At 37.9% G+C, this 23456-nt stretch overlaps 3 protein-coding genes across 4 annotated transcripts; all 3 read right to left on the bottom strand.

Annotated features, from left to right (window-relative positions):
* Window positions 1–573: 573 nt before the first annotated feature.
* Window positions 574–5393, bottom strand: adra2b (adrenoceptor alpha 2B). Of its 2 annotated transcripts, XM_057357623.1 has the most exons (2): window positions 3059–5393; window positions 574–2969 (listed from the first exon to the last, which is right to left on the bottom strand). In XM_057357623.1, exons 1-2 carry the CDS (start codon window positions 4331–4333, stop codon window positions 2817–2819), a joined length of 1428 nt encoding a protein of 475 aa, XP_057213606.1. In that variant the 5' UTR covers window positions 4334–5393; the 3' UTR covers window positions 574–2816. The 2 variants fall into 2 exon arrangements, with proteins under 2 accessions (XP_057213606.1, XP_057213605.1); XM_057357622.1 differs by having other exon boundaries at window positions 575–5390.
* Window positions 5394–8268: 2875 nt separating this feature from the next.
* dusp2 (dual specificity phosphatase 2) lies at window positions 8269–11442 on the bottom strand. The gene is made up of 4 exons (XM_057357465.1): window positions 10771–11442; window positions 10106–10236; window positions 9718–9937; window positions 8269–9628 (listed from the first exon to the last, which is right to left on the bottom strand). Exons 1-4 carry the CDS (start codon window positions 11162–11164, stop codon window positions 9375–9377), a joined length of 999 nt encoding a protein of 332 aa, XP_057213448.1. The 5' UTR covers window positions 11165–11442; the 3' UTR covers window positions 8269–9374.
* Window positions 11443–16690: 5248 nt separating this feature from the next.
* On the bottom strand, window positions 16691–21616 carry LOC130568318 (izumo sperm-egg fusion protein 1). The gene is made up of 9 exons (XM_057357095.1): window positions 21400–21616; window positions 20111–20185; window positions 19862–19945; window positions 19759–19779; window positions 19117–19206; window positions 18874–18989; window positions 17853–18006; window positions 17597–17765; window positions 16691–16928 (listed from the first exon to the last, which is right to left on the bottom strand). The coding sequence occupies exons 1-9, from the start codon at window positions 21614–21616 to the stop codon at window positions 16820–16822; spliced, it is 1035 nt and encodes a 344-aa protein (XP_057213078.1). The 3' UTR covers window positions 16691–16819.
* Window positions 21617–23456: the final 1840 nt, after the last annotated feature.

Below are 23456 nucleotides of genomic sequence, written 5' to 3'. Positions count from 1 at the left end.
ATAAACTATGTCTAATATTAATCCTCAGTGCCGTGATTGTATTGTGTGTTGAAACATCACCATTCCTAATGCGATCATGCTTGTGAATATTCATTTTTTAAAAGGATTTGGTGGGGGTAAACTTGACCTTAAGGGAGACTAAAAAGTTTATCCACCCGCATCAACATCCATCTGCCAAAGAGGCTCTTTATCCCACAGCTTATTCGTATTCCAAAACATCAAAACGTTGGTTTTGACCCTTTTAAATGCAGATGTTCAGAATCTTTCGTCTCTTAATCAACAGAACCTGCAAAAATCTCCTGCATGTATTTGCATCAGAATTATGAAAGTATAGGGTTGGTTTTGGTACAAATTGGTACATTTGATGAAAACAATGTAGTTTCACCCACATTTTTACAAGTTATTTTGGAAATGGATTTTGGTTCGTAAGTACAACACTAAATTTGTGAAAGCTATTTTTCTTGCATTTGTAATGCAATATCCCAATAAAATATCAAGGAAAGAAGCTCCATATTTCTCTCTCACTTTCTCTCTCCATATTCTTACTTTTAGAAGCTCCATATACTTTCTCTTTCAAACAGCAATGAGTCAGTTGGCATACACAGCTCAACGGTTTTATTTTACGGAGGGTTGAAAAACCAAAAGCATTACAGGAGATACGGTTGGTAAAATTCTGTAAATCGCAAAGCTTTTGAGAATGCATTCAAAATGCAACATCCTAACAGGTACCAAAAAAACAAATAGTAAAATTTTACAGTGCTGGAATATTTTTTAAATAATCTGTTTTAATTGTTGCAACTAAAACTCCTCAAATGTCTACTTTCCCCTTGGGAAAAGAGAAAAGGGAAACAACAGGAAACAGAAGGAGAAATAAATACCAGATCATTCACGTAACCAAAATAATTTACATCTTTCAGATTAGAACTGCTTCTTAATTCAAAATGACCAGTTCAAAATGAACTGCAATCTTATCTTGATATAAAGATTATTTGGAAAAAAAACGTCACTGTGGCCAGTCCCCAAACTCTGTATTGTTGGTTTGAGAAAATACTAAATGAGTTTAGCAGCAAAACATGTCAAAGCATTGGCACAAAAAGTAGCTGAATAATAAGCGCTGGCATGTGATGGCAGATATGGCATACCAGCCACGTTTATCAAGCACATACATATATAGCCCAATCAGTGCCAAGGGAATCACACAAGCGGATCCGCACAACAACATCCGCACACCCTTTCACACACACCACACATCAGCAAACATACATGCCAGTCAGACTCAACACATACCTATTCACAGTATTTGCTTTACACTGAAACACACGCTCACCCACACACACAAGCGATCATCAGCGAAAAGATAATGACCAAAGAAAAAGAAAGAATCATTGCTATCAGCCCTTAGTCCCAAAGTATCACCCTGCTGAATGTTCAGACATTTAGGGTGTGGTAGATCAATTAATACCAACAAGTGTTCAGTTGTTCCTTTGTACAAAGAAAAGTGCCGGACTGAGTCAGAACACGCCTCCAAACCAGTCCAACAAATCAGGAGGTGTTTTCTTGACACAGTCACAAAAGTTTACATTATAGAAGATGTATTTTTAAAGTTGCAAAATATCTGGATTAAAGGAAAAGGTACAAAAGGACAGTCTGTAATATATTTAAAGGAAAAGTTCATCTCTAAATCAAAATTGTGTATTGTGTAAAATTGCAATGCGCATGCGTCAAAGTCTTGAACGCGCACCATAGACTGACAAGACAGAGGAGAATATATCGATTAAAGTCTTTATTTTGGTTTGTTTTTCGCACATAAAGCATTCTCGTCGCTTCAAAAAAATACTATTGAGCCACTATGAGCGGATGGACCAATTTAACGATGTCTTAAGTACTTTTCTGGACCTTGACATCAACTATAACCATGATGTCTGTGAGGAGGCCTGGAAATCTCTCGGATGTCACCTAAATATCTTTATTTGTGTTCCGAAGACGCCGGGAGGTCTTAAAACATGTTGAACGTCATGTGGGCGAGTAAAAAATAAAACTATTTTGATTTTGAAATGAACTTTTCCTTTAACAATGTTCCCATGACTTTTTTCATTGTGTCCATGTCCAAACCTTAGTGACTTCATATGGAGACATGAAGGTCTTTAACCATTCATGACAGGTGTTCTGTATTCACAAAGCCTGTCTGCATCAGAGGAGAAGGAGACATGTGCTCCTAAGGGAGGATCTGTAACTAGAAGCTTTAATGTTATTTGCATCAGCTCATTGCATACACATTGCCCTGGGCAAGGAGTTCCTCTGGAATATTGTGAACTCTTCTTTTTGTGTTCCTCAGACATAATGCTGTATAGGCATGAAATAGACTAATCGGGATGGAAAGTGTATGTTTTAGCTCCGTGTAACTGGTTGGATTAAAAACCCAACAGAAATACATATTTGCATTATCCTTAAGACATGGTTTTCTTAGAAAAGCAAAGTAAAAAAACAATCTTTGCTTTGTAAGTGTGAAATAGTCTCAAATTCTTTTAAGCCATGGTTCGTCTGTGCAACCCCCATCCCCCCGGCAAATATTTTGGGATAAGCCCCATTTAATAACATAAGTCCTGGAATCCTGACGAAATAGTCACTTGTCATTTGACACATGAGTAGCGTTTTGTCCTTGGTTAACTGGGCAACACAAAAAGCCCTTCGCAACAGCGGCATCATTGTGTGTCATTGTGGTTTGTAGTCTTTTTCTGTAGTGTTCTGAATAGCTGTACGTTTGTTATCCAGACAATCCACTTCAGGACGTTCAGAAAAATGTGCCTTTGGTTTTCTCACAGAGGATCTTTTTGAAGGCTCTTCGGAAGTCTTTGTTGAAGATGGTGTAGATGACGGGATTGAGACAGCTGTTGCAGTAGCCGATCCAGAAGAAGAACTTGAAGAGGGGCTCTGGGAGGGCGCAGGTTTCTGGGCACACAGCCTGGAGGCTGTAGGAGAAGAAAAAGGGAAACCAGCAGATGACAAATACGCCAATCACAACGGCTAATACAAAGGTGAAGCGTTTCTCTCGGTTCACCATGGCTTTGCGGCGTGCCGAGTTGGGCGTTCCTTCATGCTTTGTCTTCCGTGCCACCAGCTTTGCACCTTTGGCTGTGGCTATCATGTCTCTGTATTTCTGAATTGTGGCAGGGGAATGGATTCCGCTGGGTGTCATGATGGGGGTGCAGGGCACCTCTACCCCCCGTCCTCCCTGCTCTGTGTCCGAGTCAGAGCTCAGGCTTTCACCGTTATTGTTGTCAGGTTCTTTATTGGGCTTTTTCTCCTTTCTTCCGTCTTTCGATTTTTTACGAACAATATTGGATGAGTTGGAAGGCGAGGGGGAAGGGCACAGAGATGAATGCGGGGTGGTCGGTGTCGGGGCTGATGAGGGAGGCTGCAGGAGATTGTTGGTGGTTAGGTTGGGCTTCGTTTCACACAGCTGAACGGAATCCACTTGAAACACAGCTAGGGTGGGAGGCCTCACCATTCTGGGGGTTTTCTGTGGGGTAGCAGGTATTTCCTCTCCTGTCCCATTTTGCTGCCCCTTGTGCTGAGGCGTGGTGGCACTGGCTGGGACTTCCTTCCGGGGCTCCCCTGGTGGACAACGCGTGCGCTGTTTGGCGATCTGGTAGATTCGCATGTAGACTAATATCATTATCAGACAAGGTGCAAAGAAGGAACCAATGGTAGAGTACAGGATGTACCAGCGCTCTTCGTTGAGCTGACACTGTGGCCCCCCGTGTGCATCCGCCCCACCTTTATTCTTGTTCATGGAGAGGAGGGGTGGGAAGGAGATGACTGCCGAGATCAGCCACACCACCAGAATGGCACATTTGATGCTTTTGTGCGTCCGCTGGGCACCGTACGTTACAGCACGTGAGATGGACATGTAACGGTCTAGACTAATGGCACACAGGTGCACTATGGAGGAAGTGCAGAATAACACGTCCAGTGCTAGGTAAATCTCACACCATACGGAGCGGAAATACCAGTACCCCATCAACTCATTGGCCAGTGAAAATGGGATGATAAGCGTGGCCACCAAGATGTCAGCGGCTGCGAGAGAGACCAAGAACAGATTCTGGGGTCCTCTGAGTGAGCGGCTGGTTAACACGGCAATGATGACCAGAATATTGCCCACAATGGTAAAAATAATCATCAGCGTGATGGCCGTCGCAAACCCTGCTGTGGCTTCTGGAGAGTATGGGGAGAATTTGAGCAAGCTCTGGTTACAGGTTGGTGATGAAGTGCCTCCGGTGCTGTTGATGTTATTGCCAGGCAGACCTGCGCCTGCAGAGCACGCGCTCTCCATGACTGCCAAAGCGCAGCCACTGACGGTGCAGGTGGACTGCTTCTCTCAAACGTTATGCTAATTCGGGTAGATTTTTAATAAAATGAGATTTACTTTGGGTACATAAGATACATATAAATATAATTTAAACTAAATTAAAAGAATGAATACATGGCTAACATCTATAAAGATCGTTTAGCCACCCCTTGAGTCACATTTCTGTGACTGTATTCTCTTGACAATAAACTGAGAATAAACGTCATTTAAAACTTTTCTATCACTTACTTTTAATATATTAAAGCCAATAAAAATGACTTGTGGAAAAATATAAAAATAATAAATAAAACAACAGATTAATAGAAGCTAAGGTAGCATGCGTGGCACTGTACAATTAATTGTAAAATTAATGTAAAACGTATGAAATTTTGCGCATCAATATGAGATTAAAACTTTACATATAGTACTATTTTAATTACGCCAATCTAAGTCTTATCAAAAGTTTACAAAACAAATATTTTTAAATGTATAAATCTAGGTTACCCAGATGCACAAGCCTCCACGGAGCACTATAGGCTTTAAATATAAATCTCCAGAGAGCGCGCAGCAGCGTGCGGCAATGTGCCAATTTCCCCTCACGGTCTTCACAAGTTTTCAGGAAAAGAATGAAAGCGCTGATAAACGAATTGTCGGCTGAATATGTATAGCCTATCTTTGTTCTTTGCACGCTGAAAACTTACAAGATGTTGTGTCGATAGATTCCTGAGTGGTGCAAGTCACCGTAAAGAATTAGAAGCAATTTGTCCGGTATCTCCGTGCACTTGAAAGCAAGAAAATGTCTGAAAGTCCATTTCCCCCGTCTTTCTCCCGTTTTCAGTCTCTCAGCATGGCTTGCTCCAAGTTGAATGCCTCAGCGACAGCTGTAAGTATCGGTGCAGCTCAAGCGAGCCGCTCTGGCTTCATATTAACGTAACGGTTCCTCTCAGCATACCCTAGTATAAGTGATGTCAGGACGGGCGTCATGCAGCGAGCTCTTCCCTCCCACCCAGAACCCTGACCTATCCTAACACTCTACTGTCAAACAAAAAAAACTAATAAAGGTGTAAGGATTGCAAAAATATATGTTTTGGAGTACTCAATAAATCAACAACCTAAATAACTTGAACTGAATACATTTAAGGACACTGGCACAATGATAAATCGTTTATATTAGCTTATATGACAACTGCATGCAAAAATATATTCAAAATAAATAAAAGTAATAATTTTGACAATTGATGAGTAAAGAATTAATTTTACATGAAGCGTTTATGTTTGCCTAAGGTCACTACATAAGGATACGTATGGGAAACAGTCCCAAACTCGCTCGACGTAAAGATAACTCTCTCTCTCTCTCTCTCTCTCTCTCTCTCTCTCTGTCTCTGTCTCTCTCTCTCTCTCTCTCTCTCTCTCTCTCTCTCTCTCTTTCTCTCTCTCAAAAATATGATAACCTCGTGCCATTCCAACATTTAAAACTTGCATCACAGACTGCGCTCTCGTGCGTAAAGGGACAGGGGACTCATCACGCCACGGAGCTTGAGAGCTTCCTCCGCACATATTCGGTTTTATAAAGATCAAGTGGTTTAATGCTCACGTTGGTTGACAAAGTGCAACATATTCCCGCCGCAATTTAGAGCACTTTCAACGTATCAGATCCCTAAATTTGTTTCCAGTATTAGTCGTGATGTTAAGAAAGAACATAGCCTATAGGACGAGGTGTCAGAAGGTCGGGCGAACAATTTCAGCAACAGGGGAAACACTATAGGTTATTAAACAAATGTGACCCTGGACAACAAAACCAGTCTTATGGGGCAATTTTTCGAAATTGAGATTTTTACATAATCTGAAAGCTGAATAAATAAGCTTTCTACTGATGTATGAGTTGTTAGAATAGGACAATATCTGGCTGAGATACAAAACCGTTCAAAACTCAGGAATCGGAGAGTGCAAAAAAATCAAAACATTGAGAAAATCGCCTTTGAAGTTGTTAATCAGGGGCACTGTGGTAGGCCATCCACTCACAAAAATAAAGTTTTTATATATTTAAGGTAGGAAATTTACTAAATATCTTCATGGAACATGGTCTTACTTAATATCCTAATGATTTTTGGCATAAACGAAAAATCGATCATTTTGACGCATACAATGTATTTTTGTCTTTTACTAAAGATGTTCCCGTGCTACTTAAGACTGGTTTTGTGATCCAGGGTCACAAATGAATAAATAAAGCTCTTTAGTTAAGTGTTGGATTTGGGAGAAACATTTGGCTAAGTAGAGAGACAGACAGACAGACAAGGGACCGTTTTACGTGTGCAAACCTGTGGTAAGCTCTGCCCTCTTATGGACAACAAAACACACAAGAGAAACTACAAAAATATCTAACCGTGCTGTACAAGTTATGTAGATGACATATCAGATCATTTGATGGATTATTTTGTCTTTGTTCATCCAACATTCACTTTGGCCTCAGTGTATTTTAAACTGCTAAACTCTATCAAGTTATTGATATGCATGTCTTGCATAAACCATTCATCTTACGTCATTCAACAACATTGCAACGGATCAGAATACAAAAGATCTTGTGACTCATCCATTGGGTCGTGCATCTCGTGCGTTTCAAAGATTGCTAGGCTGCATGAGCCGAAACTGAGTAAAACCCGGGCAAAATGTACATGACACCCCTGAGAATGAGGTTCTCTTTGGACGATGCAGAATTTCATTCACTGTACCTTTATTCCTTAACTGTCAAATGGGTTGTCATGTCCCTTTTGAAAAGCAGCGATTTTCCTCCTGATGTATTGCCCAGGTGAGTCATCTGACAGTAAGGGGTGGTAAACAAATACTGTTCGTCATTCTTGTCTTGTGTAAATATTTTTTAAATTAAAGTTTAATTTAAGGTGGCCAACGTATGTCTCAGTTTTTCATTTGCTACAGTATCCGACTGTGTTGTTAAATTTATGAAATGCACTTTGTTCTTTTTTTGACCGAACCTCTATTAAAATAATAAAATACTACTGTGAATATAGGCTATACCATGTTCTTGTTGTTATGAGCAAACTCATATTGTGAGAACTCTGGACAACATGCAGCGTTTCCAATTCACTTAGCTGGAAAAGTGTATCGGATCTGGCGGTCTGCTAAAACATTTCCCATAGCCTGACGTAAGCAATATTTAAATGAATTGTTTATGTATGCAAAGTGGAAAGAGAGACAGAAATGGCTGCCATCTACTTTTCCATCTTCAGTATAATGTGTCAAATGAATCTGTGTATATGACACAGTTCGTTATTTCAGTCAGAATAAGAGCGCAGCAGCCTATTTATTAACTGGGTAAAATGTAATTCAGAAATAGAGGCTCAGGACTGCATTGAAACAAATCGAAACAGTCAAGATTGGATCCGATTAAAGTTTCAATTTCAAATAGGCCAAAATGTCACAGTAAGCAAATGTTCTGAAGGCCGGTGACTGTTGGATGCAATTACCTCAAACTCCTCATCGTTGTGTCATTGGGAAATGATTGACTTCAGTAATCCACGAGCTCACAGTAACGTTACTCAACGAGCAGTTAACAATCTTCTGTAGTGCTAAAAGTAAATAAATAAAGTGGAATAGTAGGTTACATCGTCTTAGTTAGCAAACTAGCTTTCAAGTTGTCTCCTTTTCATAGTCTTACACTGCCTCCATGTGGTCTCTTTTAAACATGTTTCACAGGTACCGTTCATACTTTTATGCTAAGGAAGGAACTGACACATGTCCAATGGGCAGAAGATGGCGCTGTTGTACAAACATGTACAGTTGTCATTTTCATTTTAAAATTCAACGACCCACAAAGTGAGAAACGTTGAAACAATGCGACAATTTATGTGGTATTTCTAAGAAAAAACTGCATCGTTGTTTTTTGAGCGAAACGATGACAACATTGAATTCTGAATTAAAATGTATATATTTACATTTTAAAATAAGTGAACAGTCTAAAAAATATATTGTTATAAAAACTCAACATTTAAAGTGCATGGCTTGAAAGAAAATAGTTAAATAAATATTGATACAAATTCACAAAAAGGAAAATAAAATAATACTTAAATATACAAAATATATATATACTTCTATTAGAAAACAAGCTTTTGTGCCTGTTGTCACACAATTCACTTTTTAAAATGACCTAAAATCACAGTTTGGCAGGTCTTTGCCCTTTAAAACTTTGTTTCAGACTAACAATTAGACAATAACATAATGGAAAAACTTGACATTTACAACAGAACCAAACTAACCACACATCACCACCACCAAATATAGTCACAGAATCACTCAGTGCAGTCAGACGGAACATTGACTGATGCAATAAAATGATTGTATTGTAGACATACATCCTAGGCTAAAAATGTCAATGCTTTATTATTTCCAGTTTTAAAGCTGTCAGTTGAGGTTTGGTTGTTGGTTTGATTGTCTGAAAGCTCCTGGACGATTATGTCAATGTAAAAAAAGACAATAGCATTGAGTCAAGATTTACACATACACAACCTTTGTATTTTCCATGATGGTTATTGGGTGTAGCAGTGTTGTCATTGAATGTGTCAGTGATGCCATTATTATTGTTTGGAAACAGACAGGCATTCGGCTATATATAGTTTGTGTATTGCCATAAACAATCAAGTAAAGGCAGTCGGCGGATGTCATCTACGACCGCAGCTTTTAAGAGCTGACTTCAACCGTTGTGTTAATTTAAAACGTGAAAAAGAAGAATGGCTTTACACCTCTTTTTTGGTCGGTATATTAAGTGTGAGCTGATAAAAGACCTTAAGGCATTAAAATCATTGTATACCCATAGGATTAGAGACGTCACCTGAACTCACATCACGCAACACACAAAAGCACCTTTACAGATCTTTCACAGTCTCTGATATCCAAGCTGTGGACCACAACCAGTAGATCTTCTTTTGTCTTCTGGACAAAGTTTCAAGTTTATAATGTTCTGTCACAGATCAATGGAGGCCAGTTCAAGATTTCTTCAATCCGTACACAGACACTAGAATGCAGCAGCGCTGTTTTCTCGGTCTAGTACAGAAAAAGGGCACAGAACGTCTGTCTCGAACTGCAGCAGTTGGCCCATGAAAGCCAGGTTGGGTGAGATGACTTGTCTGCGGCGTTTCACAAAGTCAAAAGCCTCGTCAAGGCGGACACGGCGGGCATGTATCAGGTATGCCAGGCAGATGGTCGCTGACCTGGAGATCCCTGCCTGACAGTGGACCAACACTCGGCCACCACTTTCTTTAACCGACTCTGCAGACACAACAGAGGGGAACATCAGTTTTTAAGTCTTCCAGAAAAAAACATAAAACATTTACAATACTGGTAAGTGTTGGACTTACCAATGAAATGGATTGCTTCAGGAAAGAGCACACGTATATCTGCAGCTAGACTGTCTTCGACCTTTAGCGTCTTGTACTGAAGTTCTTCCTCGAACAGGTTTGGACAGGAGGAGGAAACGTTAAGAACAGCCGTAATCCCACATCGCTCCAGAGTTTCCCTTCTGGACGAGTGATGAGCGCTGCCCAGAAAGAGGAAGGGAAGGAGCTCAACTGGACCGCCCTATCGATTTCAAAGGAACCAAAACCATGTGATTAGAAACCTCAGAAATACAGTTCACATTTCATACAGTTAATGTAGTTATACATTAATGGTTAGATTAAAGCAAATATTACCAAGACTTTAACATTGTCAATATATACAATAATTTTAAGGTCTATTTCAGCTAACCTGATCATAGAGAGGAGTCTTTCTTCCTGACACGATGGGCTCCGGGTCACTGAGAGCAGGATGATTTGAACACATGACCGGAAGGTTAAAACAAAGCTCTGGGTAATGTGAAAAGAATCCATCAAATCCACCTGCAAAAGGGCAAAGACAAAAATGTTTTTGAGTCTATAAATGGAATTTTCATTTTGAAGGTTTGACAAATAAACACAATGGATCGCAACAAATCTTAAAGCAACATTACATCACCAATGATAGACAAACAGCTTCTGTCTGTTCTCTTTGTTTTCAATGGCTTCACGTGACAATAATGCTTTTTATAACAATGTATTTTACAAACAAACACAAATGAAACAGAAGGAACTATTTATAGCTGAATTATGTTGTTAAAATATTATTATATTTTACTTGAATAAAATCAGTTTATATTTCGCGTGAAACCCATTTTTAGGTTGTCTTGCTGACATTACTGTAGCCTACTGTACATAATCTACACAGAACTATAGAAATTAAGGAATATATAACTGTTTTCTCTTATTAAAACTCAGAAACGTACATGTTTTTGTTTTGGGTTGTTTTAATAACATGTTCTTTACTAATCAAAACTACGTTCACATGTAACATGTATTTTTAAACAGTGACCTATTCTCACGTTTTGGGAAGTTTACCTTGTAAAAAGCAGATCTGAGTAGATCCAGGCTGGACCTCTAATTGAAGGGCACTGATCAGGAGACTGGCCAGACTCTCACTCTTCAGATCTCTGACCGACCGACTGTTTTCATCCAGGACGACCACCGGAGAGAAGTCCCCGTTCCGTAGCTGGGCCAGCAGCGACTTATCGGCCACCAGCCATTCGAGAGACACCACGGAGCTCTTGGATCTGCGCCTCAGCATTGAGTTCCAGTTCACGTTGCGAGACTCGATGATGTGCGACCGGGAGAAGGCGAGGAAAGGCCGACAGTCCAACACGATACATCCTCCGGACGTGAAGAAGTCACAGGGAGTCCGCAAAATGTGAACTAACTCACCACCTGAAATCTCGAGAGGGTCGCCAATGCCCATGACTTCACAAGATAAACAACAGCCGTGAGTAGAATTGGATGTAGCCCGTTCAGTAACGATTATAAACTTATTTTTTACTACAAAAATGCACCGCTATAATTTATAATAAAAACAGAACACACCAAACAATATTGTTGTGTGTTGGTAGAGGCCTAGTGTGTTTTCACAGTAATATAACTAAATAAATATAAAATCGAATAAATGTGTCTTTAACTATAAGGCTTCGTCTGTTTTTCGTCAAAGCTTAATTTGACACTCCTTTTTGTCAGCAGATGTGATTCTACAGTACAGGAGGGGTTGGAAGCAGTATTTGTATCGCGTCTCCTCCGCCACAGCCACGCCTTTATTTTCCACATAAGGAACAAACGTCAGGGACGGAAACGCCATGTTTGGGCCGTTGACGTAGACCGACATTCCAAATATGGCTCTTGACACGCTCCCCCTCAGTTCCCTCCGGCACGTGGTTGTTGGGGTTACCCGTGGTTTTTGATGTTGTGACGTGTGTTTAAGGTGTACAGCCGCGCACACACATATACGTAAATTACCATATTGTGTATACGGCACCTGTGTGGCTATCTTGAGGCTTTTGGGCAAACTTTGCGCGTTAGATCAGCATCATTAAATCATCTCTCACTAGATGTGACGCATTATTCGTTGTTGTGTGGGCAAAATACAGAATGCTGCAACTTTCCACAGGTGCACAGTTTCAAAGGGTGACGCGAACTGTCAGGAGAGCGGAATAAATAGAATAGACCAGACTAAAAAAAGAGGCCGAGAAAAACAACACACACATTAGGCTATTGATTAATAAAGCATTTATGCACAATCGTTTAACATATGGAGTTTATGAAATAAAAATTCATGTTAAATTGATAATAATAAGAACTAGATGAAACAAATGATAATGAAATAATGAAAATAAAATTAATTAAACATACAAAATAATGCATTTCACATAGTCATGCTTTTTTCATGATATCTATGACTTACTAGCTTGCTGATTTGATCATAATAATCTAATGTTATAAGGTTCATATTGTATATTCTTATCTGAAATATCATTCTAGGACAGAGTGTGATTCATAAAAGCACTTCAAAATCAATTCTGCGTAACTAGATGCATAAACAGACAAACAGATCAATTCAAAATGCTGTCTGATTTTCCAGCCACCTTTTTACCCCTTAGAACAAAACAACATGGTTGCAGACATCAAGTAGCATCTCTCATGGCCTCCCACATCAGGACTCTGCGTGTTCAAAACAGTCTAGCCAACACAGTCTCCATTCACGTACAGACAGACAATAGCACTAAAAGGGTGGGTGTGGGGAGGTGTGTACTCTTGAATGAATAGATGTGTAGTGGAGAAATAGGCCATGTGGTAGAGAGTGGAAAACCACAGTGATCTCTGAATGTAGGATTATTTTTGGAGTTACACAGTCTGAGAGGGCTGGATAATCTTTAACAGCATTTGTAGGCTCACAAATCGTCTCTCTCCGCAACACAGCGTTTTTTGCACTTTGGTTTGTAACCAGCCAGTTCTCAACATCGTATAAAATTTATATTAGTATAGGAGCAATATTTATTATTCAAGTGCAGTTGTGTTCAATACTGCATCGGCATCTATTCAGCTGTACAGTATTCAAAACATGTCTATGACTCTTTCTTTTTTGGAATACAAGAGAAGATTTTTTTAGGAATGTTTTAGTGGTTTTGTGTCCATACAATGAAAGGCAACAGGGTCTGGTATTGTGTGGTTGGCCACCTTTTTCAAAATATTTTCTTTTGTGTTCTGCAGAAGAAAGAGAGTCATGCAGGTTTGAAATGACATGAGGGTAAAGGATGACAGAATTTTCAATTATGGATGAACTAACGGCTGTTAGTACTAAATATCACCCCTTTTTGGAACATGGTTCAGTCAATCAAATTACATAACTGTTGTGTAACAATGAATCATTACTAATCTCAGCTAAAGGTCCCATTATATGGAACATCTCCCACAAGTCTGAGTTCATTTATGTTAAATGACAACAAGGAAAAGCATCCTAAAGTGAGTCACCGATTAGAGAATGGAAATTTTGCTTTCTCATATACGGTTGCTGCGGCCAATGTGATCAAATGTGATGCATCAGCTCGGGACAATTAACACTATTGCCAAAAACACCCCCATGTGATAACAAAAATAACATAAACGACAGTGGTTCATTTAACCAACATGACTAATGACTAGTATGCCAAATGCTGACAGGTATTATTTTTTAAATAGAAAACATTTTGACATTTTAAGGAATTACGATATGGTGTCTACCAAAATACACAATCTATTTTCCAACAGAGGATTTTCACAACATTATCTCTGGATGACAAACAGTATAGTTGTAGCTCAACTGGAGTACAGAATCCAAAATAAAACCATGTGCAAAATGAATTTAAATAATTATACTCTTCCAGCTCAGCCTAAAATCACAAACCAAAACTAAAGCCACTGTTGTTAAAGGAAGAAGAGGCGGATCCTCCCACTGTGTTTTTCTACACTGAATGTGCGTGTTAAGAGCAGCTGAGTTCAGCTCGCTTTGTCCTCTCATTCACTCCCTCGCGTTTGAATTTTCTTTCTCCCCCATATTTTTCCTTGACAATTTCACCCACAACTGCGGTTACTCCTCCTTCCCACACTTGAAGCTTCATCTTCCTCTTGTACTTCATTACATACTTCATTTGGCTTTCATTTTCATGTTCTTGCAAGTCCTTGGGGGTTTTAAAGGGCCCAATTGTTTTTTAACTTAACTTTTGTTATGTTTTTATCTAGTTTATGCACTTACTAAAATATGAAAAACACGTTTAATAATTCCTCCTGACCCATACTGTATGTAAATTCTGAATTAAATGATTTTCCAGTCATTGAAGCACTTTAGGCTGGACGTCCCACTTTCATGTTCTTGTGACTTTGCAGCAAGCCTTATTACCCAACTGCTACTACAGCAAACAAGTCTTACACTTACTGGTATTATTTTTCTATTGTAAATAACTTTATAATAGCACTTAATTTTACCTTTATACATTTTTATAGGTCACAAATGGAAATTCATTTGTTTTCATTCTACAGTACATGTCTGGTTAAGTAAATTGTGCCAGTTATGTATAGCCTACTGTATATAGCACACCATACAAGCGCTTATAAAATCCAGCCACAGAAAGCAACCAGTTTGTTACACTATTCTGTATAACACGCCATCATTTGTACAATTATTTTTGTATCCAAAAAAGGTGCTGAATAGTTTATGATTATTTAGGAGAGTGGTGAATTAACATGATATCGATAATTGTGCTTTTTACTTTCAGTTATTGTAAATACTGGTATATTGTGACACCCATACCTTATTTATTAGCTGTTATATTAGCTGTTATCTGCCTGTTTTTTTTTTTGAGGACATGCAAAATTGTTAAAGCTTTAAATGTACTTCAAATGTGTTTCTCGGTTATTGTTGCAAAGGTAGTATCATGGGCTGAGGTGTGTGTTACAAACTATATAGTGTCACAATTTCCTGTAAAGAAGGTAAAGAAAAAACACGGTAGAAAGGTCCCTTGTTGCAAAAGCAACAGTCAAGGGCTGTTTACTTAGAGAAACCTGCTTAGACTAATTCAACAAAATAGAGTGACTGTTTTTAATATCTGGTACTATGTTGTATATATTATAATTGACATAAAGGTGTGTAGACATACAATGTAATTGTTATTTTGTTTGTAATAATAAATTATGGAACTAACAAACTATTGTGCGGATCAAATCGTTATTTAAATTTCGACTTAATGGCACAGAAAAAGAACATGAATACTCATACCAGTACCCCATATAGTACCTGCCTGAAACAAAGAACATTACTAAAAGCATGTTGTGTTTGAGGGAGATCCCCTTTAGTTATGTTTCATCGAACTGTCTGTTGCCGTCTACAGGAAGTTGATGAGTAAACCAGTGAAAATCGATACCACTCTGTGTAAGTGTAACATTTTTATTTCCTAAGAAAAAAATAACCAGCCGATTCAAGTAAGAATGTTGCTTTACGCTTATAAAATAAACCAGCTAACATAGCTGACAGAATAAGATGTAATAATAAGATGTTTTGGAGGAACTGTCCGGACTTTACTATGACAGCAATTTCTGCATCCTGTCACTCATCTCTATAAAACAGAAAATAAAATCACATAATGAATATTTAAAAACATAAAAGCCAAAAACACTGATAATCAGAACTGTACTTTCAAAACAGGTCATTTCCTGTATATTATAATAAAGGACTTTCCCCAGAAGGCCCCATAACATTGCCAATGCTATTCTGAAATAGGTCCTAAAAAATGTATTCTCCCATCTACTAATGCCAAACACCACCACATCTGAACGATCTGAAAAACAGTACTATCATCATTGAGATGTAATGACATGCTAAACAGGAAGTCTGGCACTTCTTTCATTTGTTGAAGGGGAACTTGATGTGAAAACAAACGATTTAGAGTTTTTACTGTGCACTCCTCTGACTAGAAGCGGATAATCCCCGGGATTAACCAGTTGGCAGAGGAATATTAAATCTAGAAAAACATTGTGATCCAAATGATTCAACTCTCCCCTCCTCACCACTAACTCTAATTCCTTCCCACGTGTCATTCATTCATCAAAACATGTCATTTTGCTTTTTTATCTAGTGAATGAATGAAATATTTTAGGTCTGTATGCAGTGACGTAACTTTGTTTTGAAAAGTGGTGGGGACAAAAACAATTAATACTTACTTAATACTTAATAAATTGTTTCTGTCTCGTTGGGAATATTTATCATATAGAGTAGGCCATTGCATACTCTGCTTTTTGACTCCAGCTCGGTTTCCAACCTGTCATTTGGGGAAGGTCACTTGCTGTTGCGGTGCATTACACTTAAAAACAATTTATATGACTAAAAATGTCACTTGTTTGTTGGTTTACGCATTTTTGTGCTTGGACACTGGATGCACAAGCAAGCACTGGCCGCGTTTCTGCAGTCGCGGTCTGTCTTCCGCAAAATTAACTTATGAGTGTGAGCAACAGGAGATAGTGAGAAAGCACCACATCCTGCTTTTTCCACGACTTTTAGACGTTAATGGCCCCTAAACAATACACACCTTCTGCAAGCATTTCTTAATTTCTTCCAAAAAGTGGTGGGGACATGTCCCACCCGCAAATTACTCCTATGTCTGTATGCAATTTTATTCTGTAAATGAATTACAGAAGTATCATGTATAGACAGAATGTTAGCATCATTGATTTTACCAGATGTCCCCCTTATTTGACTCCTGAAACACTATGCTGAGCTGATCAATTGAATCAGTTGTGTTTACTATTGAGGACTCTCTGTACGTTCACTGTAACTCACATGACTTCATGTCAAAGCATGTTGTTTTTATCTCTAGGTCATCTTTTTGTATTTTTCGTTTATGAGTTTGTTTACCCAAAACATTTCTTTCTTTATCTTGTCAGCCCTTGTTTCTATTTATTTTCAGTGTATTGAAAAAAAGATTCTTTTAGATACTGTTTAAATTGTGTTCTGTGAAAAAATGAACACTATGGTGAGTTTTCAGTGAAACCATCCCTTTAACAGTTACACTGGGATCATCAATCCTTTGGATAACTGTAGTCATTCATTTATTCGCCTTTGGTCACATCCCTCATTCAGCTCAATGTCCTCCGCATCCTGCCTCTCTCCCCACCTGCTGTCTCCCTCCTTCTGTTGCTTCATGGTCACTCTGTCAGAGACACAAAACATTGACAGAATGGATGAATCGAATGTGTTTCCTTCCTGATGTCTCCCTGGACACAATCAGTGATTGATGACCCTGTGACAGATCACTCACTGTCACTTGTATCTTCCTTTCGTTTTATTTTAGCTCTTTTGTAATATACAGTAAACATAAACTACAGTATATTTAACTCCTAAAGTCTGTTAGGAGTCTGACCCAAATGCCATTGAATTAAATTACATACTGTACCTTAAAAGTGTCACGAGAGACTTCGCCAAATCTAATTTCTCGCTAACATTAAAACTGTATATTTTCTCATGCTAAGATTCTGTGATTCGTGTGCAAACTGTCGCAGTAATGAATTGAATTAGAACAGTTTATAGCATGCTCGGTAGTTAACATGGAAAAATCCATGTGTCCCTTCCAGTGAAACCCGCTTCTCAGAAATGCTCTGATCAATAACTGCTAGCTCATTTTATTACTCATGTGCCCTCTGCCAGTCTTTCCATTAAGAAATTGTGCAGTCTTTACAGATGTTTTGACTTTAAGATCTTCATTTAAAATATTTTGAAAGCATGTTTAGATCTCCAATTAAAATTATTCTTAAATCAAACATGGATTTGTAATAAGAAGCCAACATTCATCTATCAGTCTAACAATCTGATCTGTCATACCCGAGGTACATTATGATGACCAGGCTGCCGGTGATGCTGAGTACAGACAGTAAAATCACCATGATGAGCACCGAGTTCCTATGCAGGCTGGGGGGGGTGAGGTCATAACCCACAGGCAGAGGTGGCAATGTCACCATCAGCCTAGGGGTTGTGGATGGCAGTGGATTAACTAAAAGACAGAAAGAAAGGTCCATTTAAAACTAGTCAGTTTACATATGATTTACAAACTCACTAAGCAGCAGTGAACACTGCTTACCTTTCAGGTAAAAATAAATGCGAGAAAGTGTAGTAGCCTTTTGATCCTGTAGGAGGCAGCGGTATACGCCTTGCTCGTTGACCCTCAGCTGATTGAGTACGATTTTAGAGTCCTCTGTCACCACCAGCTCTTCATACTCCCCCTCATGCGACAGCTTGCAATGTATAAACAACAGTGTGCATGTTAGTACATTCATTTACTCATTGAAATCACTCTAATCTGCTCTGTGATTGCTGGCAGTGAAGTGAAGCAAATTTAAAACTATAGTTTTCAAAGATACATGTAGATTAATCTACATCAAGCTGTACTTTGGGAAAAGTAGTACACTTGGTACATTACAAGTATCTTACGACACTGAGGCTACTTAAGAGGGCAGTATAATTTAAATATACTGTAAATTCATTTATAATTTAATCAATGCAATATTTTACTGGCACAAAAAGAATGAAGATTTTGTACGAATTCATCAGATTAATCTTGATATGCAGAAGCGTATTCAGATTCAACTAGAGTTTTTAGAATAGTCAAACACAGCAGGTTTTTGGCTAAACAAAAAGATTTGTTAAAATAACTTTTGCCTGCCTAGTGCTATATATAAAGGAGAAGATTATTCAAGAAGAATGAATTTATATATAATACTATATACTGTATATGAAGAGTTCATTTGCAAAAACAGATAACTTTTATTAATTTTCATAAATCGTTGTTGTCCCTCTGAAACCTCGAATGACCAAATTTGTGTTTTTTCAAGAAATTGAAAAAACAGTTCTTTTTAAATGATTATTGTTAAAGTTGGCAAGCACTTTTTAATACTTTTTATTGGTTCGATATTTGCAAAACCCGGTGACAAGCATATTGTAAAGGGTGACTAACAGTAATGATTTATGGCAAAAAATAAAAATCACAAAATATGGAGATATGATGTTTCTTTATACATATACAACCTAAAATAAAATAAAATTTCAATGTTCTGTGAAACCAATAATAACTGAAATGTGTTTGTGTCTGTGTGCACATGTACATTCTTTGCAGGGAGCCAGGAGTAATAATACTCAGTCTGTCCAACAACCAGAGTGTGCCAAGGCAGAAAACAGTCCAAGACCACCCCCTCTCCTTCATCTGCCTCTAGATGATGTTCTGATAGAAGAGAGCCAAACAGAACGCAGGGAAAAGATATAAGAGTGTGACTATATATACAGTATGTATATATAGTCAAGTGTTGCTAAAATTGTTCTGGTGTGTGAATATGTGGTGTTTGTCTCACCTCCACAGTCTATTGGGGGTGTGGCGGATAGACATGTAAAAAGCCCATACTGACAGGAAGTGCAATTCATCACTCTCTGATAGAACAGCCCTGTAACAAACAAGCATTCGCCCAGCCACACACCCAAGCAACAATCCATACACCCACACACTGAATGAGCAATACAACATACATGCATCATCCCACTATCATACTTGAAAACAGTCAGACATTGATCAATGACACATAGCAGTAAACAATCATAAACACTTTTGTTATGCGCTTGAACAATAACATAACATTACAGGCTCATACTATGAAAAATAATACAATTATAATCCATTGCGGACTAATACACATAACACAATATGATAGGCCTACAACTGAGATACAAAAAAATCTATAGTACAATCATAAACACTTGATTTCACATGCTCATATAAATGTTTTGAATGTTCGTGCTTATATCCAAAAAAGGTTTTGCAAACAAATATAAATGCAAAAGGAAGAATGTGGTGGAAAAATGTAAGATGTTTGATTTGATAAATATTTTTTGTCACTAAAGAGCTTTTTAATGTTTTAGTTCTTTCTCAGTTTTGCTGACTTATGTTCTAAAATGTGGAACATTGCAGTAATAAAAAAATCATAAATACTTGTACTTACCACATTTGTTGGGACACAGACCTTTGCAAGATAAAAAAAACAACTGTGAGAATTTGCAGTTTTGACACATAAATGTTAAAAACAATTATGCCACACATCCCACCTTGGGTGACAAATAGCTCCAAATGTTTCTGCAGAATTCTCCTCCCTTTCTCCACTATATTAATCATATCCCACTGAAGAGAACCTATTGAAAAAGAAAACCATCTATAATAACCCATTTAATAGGGCTGTCAAAAGTCAGCCATCTTTTATTGTTCAATGCAGAAAACGGACCGCTAGACATGCAAAGACTAGTTGACAATGAATGACTGGAATGTTACGCGAATGACCAGCGGTCACAAGCTCTCACCTGTTCTGTGCTCTTTCCAGTGCCTCTTGAACTCACTCTGGTATTCTGTTCGGGCTCGATATAGTGTTGTAGGGTCTACAAAGCAAAAATACACACTTTAGCCATATAAATTTAGCTGTTTGTCTATTTTTTGCATTTAAATTTTGTAAAGAAATTCATGCATGAGAACCAAAATACTTGTCTATAATACTAATTCAAGCATTTAAGCATAGGTCTGTAAATGCAAACGTTTTTTAGGGCCATAAGAAACAAACAAGCCAAGAGAAAAAATGGAATGTTTAATTATAATTATCATAGAAAAATAGATAGAAATGTGCAGTAGCACAATAACAAATAAATAGCAGGGGTAACTAAATATGACCGGGGTTGCGAGTGTTTATTTTAAAATGCACTCCACTACAGATTACCGAATACATAATGTAACAGGTCTTCTTCATAACAGCTACCGAAATCATGCGTATCGCGGACGCAGAATGATGTGCTTCAACAAACTGCGGCGAAACGTTAAATGAGAAAATTACCTCACTAATAAGTACGTGCACGATAATAACGAAGGCAGCGATCAAAAGCGACAAATAACAAATGGAGACGACGGGGTTTTACAGTGCTTACTGTAAGTACACTAAAGCACAGCTCACTATCAGCACGCAAACACTCAGATAAGCTGCGTCTCAATTATTTAAGTCTAAAAAGTAAAAACGCCACTGATAACGTATCATATGTTGATTATTTTATTAAATATATTATTTGTAGCTGTATGTACGATGCCAAATGCTAAAGCATTTGTCATAATCACCTTTAATTCGTTTAAAACGCCTGAAACTGAATAGACAGACGAACCACGTGTTGTATTCTCTGGATTCATCTTGACTTCCAGGCTACACTCATAACAGCGCCCTCTGTCTACTACCATGAGGAAATGCTCCTTACGACACAAATTATAAAATTAAACATTACATATGAAATAACGTGAAAATCCTAAGTAATCAAAAGAATCTTTCAATGTAACTGTGTTTTGACTACAAACGATTTGTAACCTTAACTCATATTTCGTATTACGTAACGCCATTAACTTACGTGTGTTCCGTTACCTTGAATGTCATAAATACTGTAACGTTATGTAATAATGCAACAACTATACTTCATGGCCAAAGTTTTTGAAGGGTCCTTCATATATAATCAGGTTTATCTGAATGAGTTTTTCCCCTGACATTTGAGAACTGTTTACAGATAAGCAGGATTGTACAGATAACAAGCAGTTAGTATGTAATCACTTCATATAACGTTACCTATGACTCCCCGAAACGATCTGCTGGTCTCTCGATAGTTGACGTAAGCGTGTTCAATGATTTCCTTCAGTTCAATCTGATCACGGACAGTCATGCGTACAGTTGAAAGGAAATCTTCATGTATGTAACGAACTACTTGATCACACTGCAGACAGGACCTCACACTGGAGCATGAATCCAGAATCAAGAAACAGCTCAAAAGATATGCAAAGCTCATTTTTCTTATAGAAGACACTGAGCTATGGTCTTTAAAAAAAGACATGTATATATTTAAAACAAACAAACAAAAACAAATGCTTTCATGATGTCCCCTCATGATGTGTAAATTTGCTTCAGTATAAAAAATGTTCTGCATATGAAAATCACAAATGATGAAAAAAGACAAAAATGTTCAAAAGTAGCCCTTTCGATGTATGGATGCAGCCCCATTGTGAAAAATTCCTTTTTTCATGTTTTTTTTTTGGATAACATTTATAACTTAGACAAATAGATTGGACAAATTAATTGGATTAAGTTTTCTGAGACTTACTTTATTGTATATTGAAGCCAAATAAATAAATGTAGAAGCTGAACAAATGAATTATCATACTGTATATGTTGGATTATCATATCACAATTTAATCTTTTCTAAACTGTACTAGAGGTCAGAGTACTTTTTTGTCTCATTCAGTTTCTTTGCTAGAATACATTTGCCTCAACGTTCTTCACACAGGAACTTATCGAGACATAAAGGTTATGTCAAATACTGCTGTGTAAGCAGTCGAGTGAGTGCATGCAGGTATGAAGAGTTATGCTTTCAAAGCACAATATAGAGTTAACCTTCTCAGTGGTTAACCCAGCAACACTCCGGCCCAGCTCAGTGCAGGGCTCTTGCACACTGCGGCGACAACTGCAGACCCTATTGCCTCATTTATGACGTGCAAAAACTACGTAGGTGTGATGAAAATGAAAATACATGCTCATGAGGACATCGGAAAGTTTTGAAATTTCCATGTACCAAAACCATAAGTTGACACGTATGCGCTCAAGCTAATGCTACCATATGGTAAACACCCACATAAACACCCACTTATATAGACGGTTTCAGTGGCAACAACAAAAACAAATGTTACATGGCCCAAACGTAACTTCCGGTAAACCTCTGCAAAGAATCAGTATACTATTGATTAGTTTTAGTTTAATTTCATACACACACACACACATATATATATATATATATATATACAATATTACTACAAATTAATATTCATATAAACTAAATATAAAATAAATTGTTATAACCAAACACAGAATGGAAGTTAACTTCGGGCCATGCGCGTGCGTCCAATGAAACCGTCAATACTCTGTCTACACACTAGGCATGAAAGATATAAGAAAATAATCAATACCAATAGAATGTTGTCACATATATAATGTTACACCTAGGACAATTAACCATAGTTTTATTATAGTAAAAGTGTAGCTTTTGGCAGTTGGATTATCATTTGTATTACCATAGTTTTAATACAAATACCACGGTTCAACTACACTCTAAAAAATAAAGGTGCTTCACGATGCCATAGAAGAACCTTGTTGTCTAAATGGTTACATAAAGAACCATTAACATCTGAAGAACCTTTCTGTTACACAAAAGGCTCTTTGTGGCGAAAAAAAAGGTTCTTTAGATTAGCATATAAAAAGGTAAGAAAGAGATGGTTCTTTAAAGATCCTTTGACTGAATGGTTCTTTGTGGAAGCAAAAAAGGGTTCTTCTATGACATCGCTGTGAAGAACCTTTTAAGCACCATTATTATTAAGGGTGTATGTGTCAGGGATGGGTTGCGGGAAAAAGACAGAGGACCCAAGTGCAGACAGCAGGTAAGGGGTTAACAAAGACTTTAATAATAAGCACAAAACATGAAACAAAAACCCGCAAGGGGGTAAACAACAAAACTGCAAGGGTAGGAACAGGAAGGGAACATAAACTGACTACACTAAACTAGACAAGAGCAATTACCACACTAGACATGACTAGAAATAACTAAACTACAAATAAAAAACTATGGTTACTATAAACCA

This window comes from Triplophysa rosa, linkage group LG17, assembly GCF_024868665.1.
Source record: "Triplophysa rosa linkage group LG17, Trosa_1v2, whole genome shotgun sequence".
NCBI classification, from domain to species: Eukaryota; Metazoa; Chordata; class Actinopteri; order Cypriniformes; family Nemacheilidae; genus Triplophysa; species Triplophysa rosa.
This window is presented reverse-complemented; position numbering and strand designations above follow the sequence as displayed.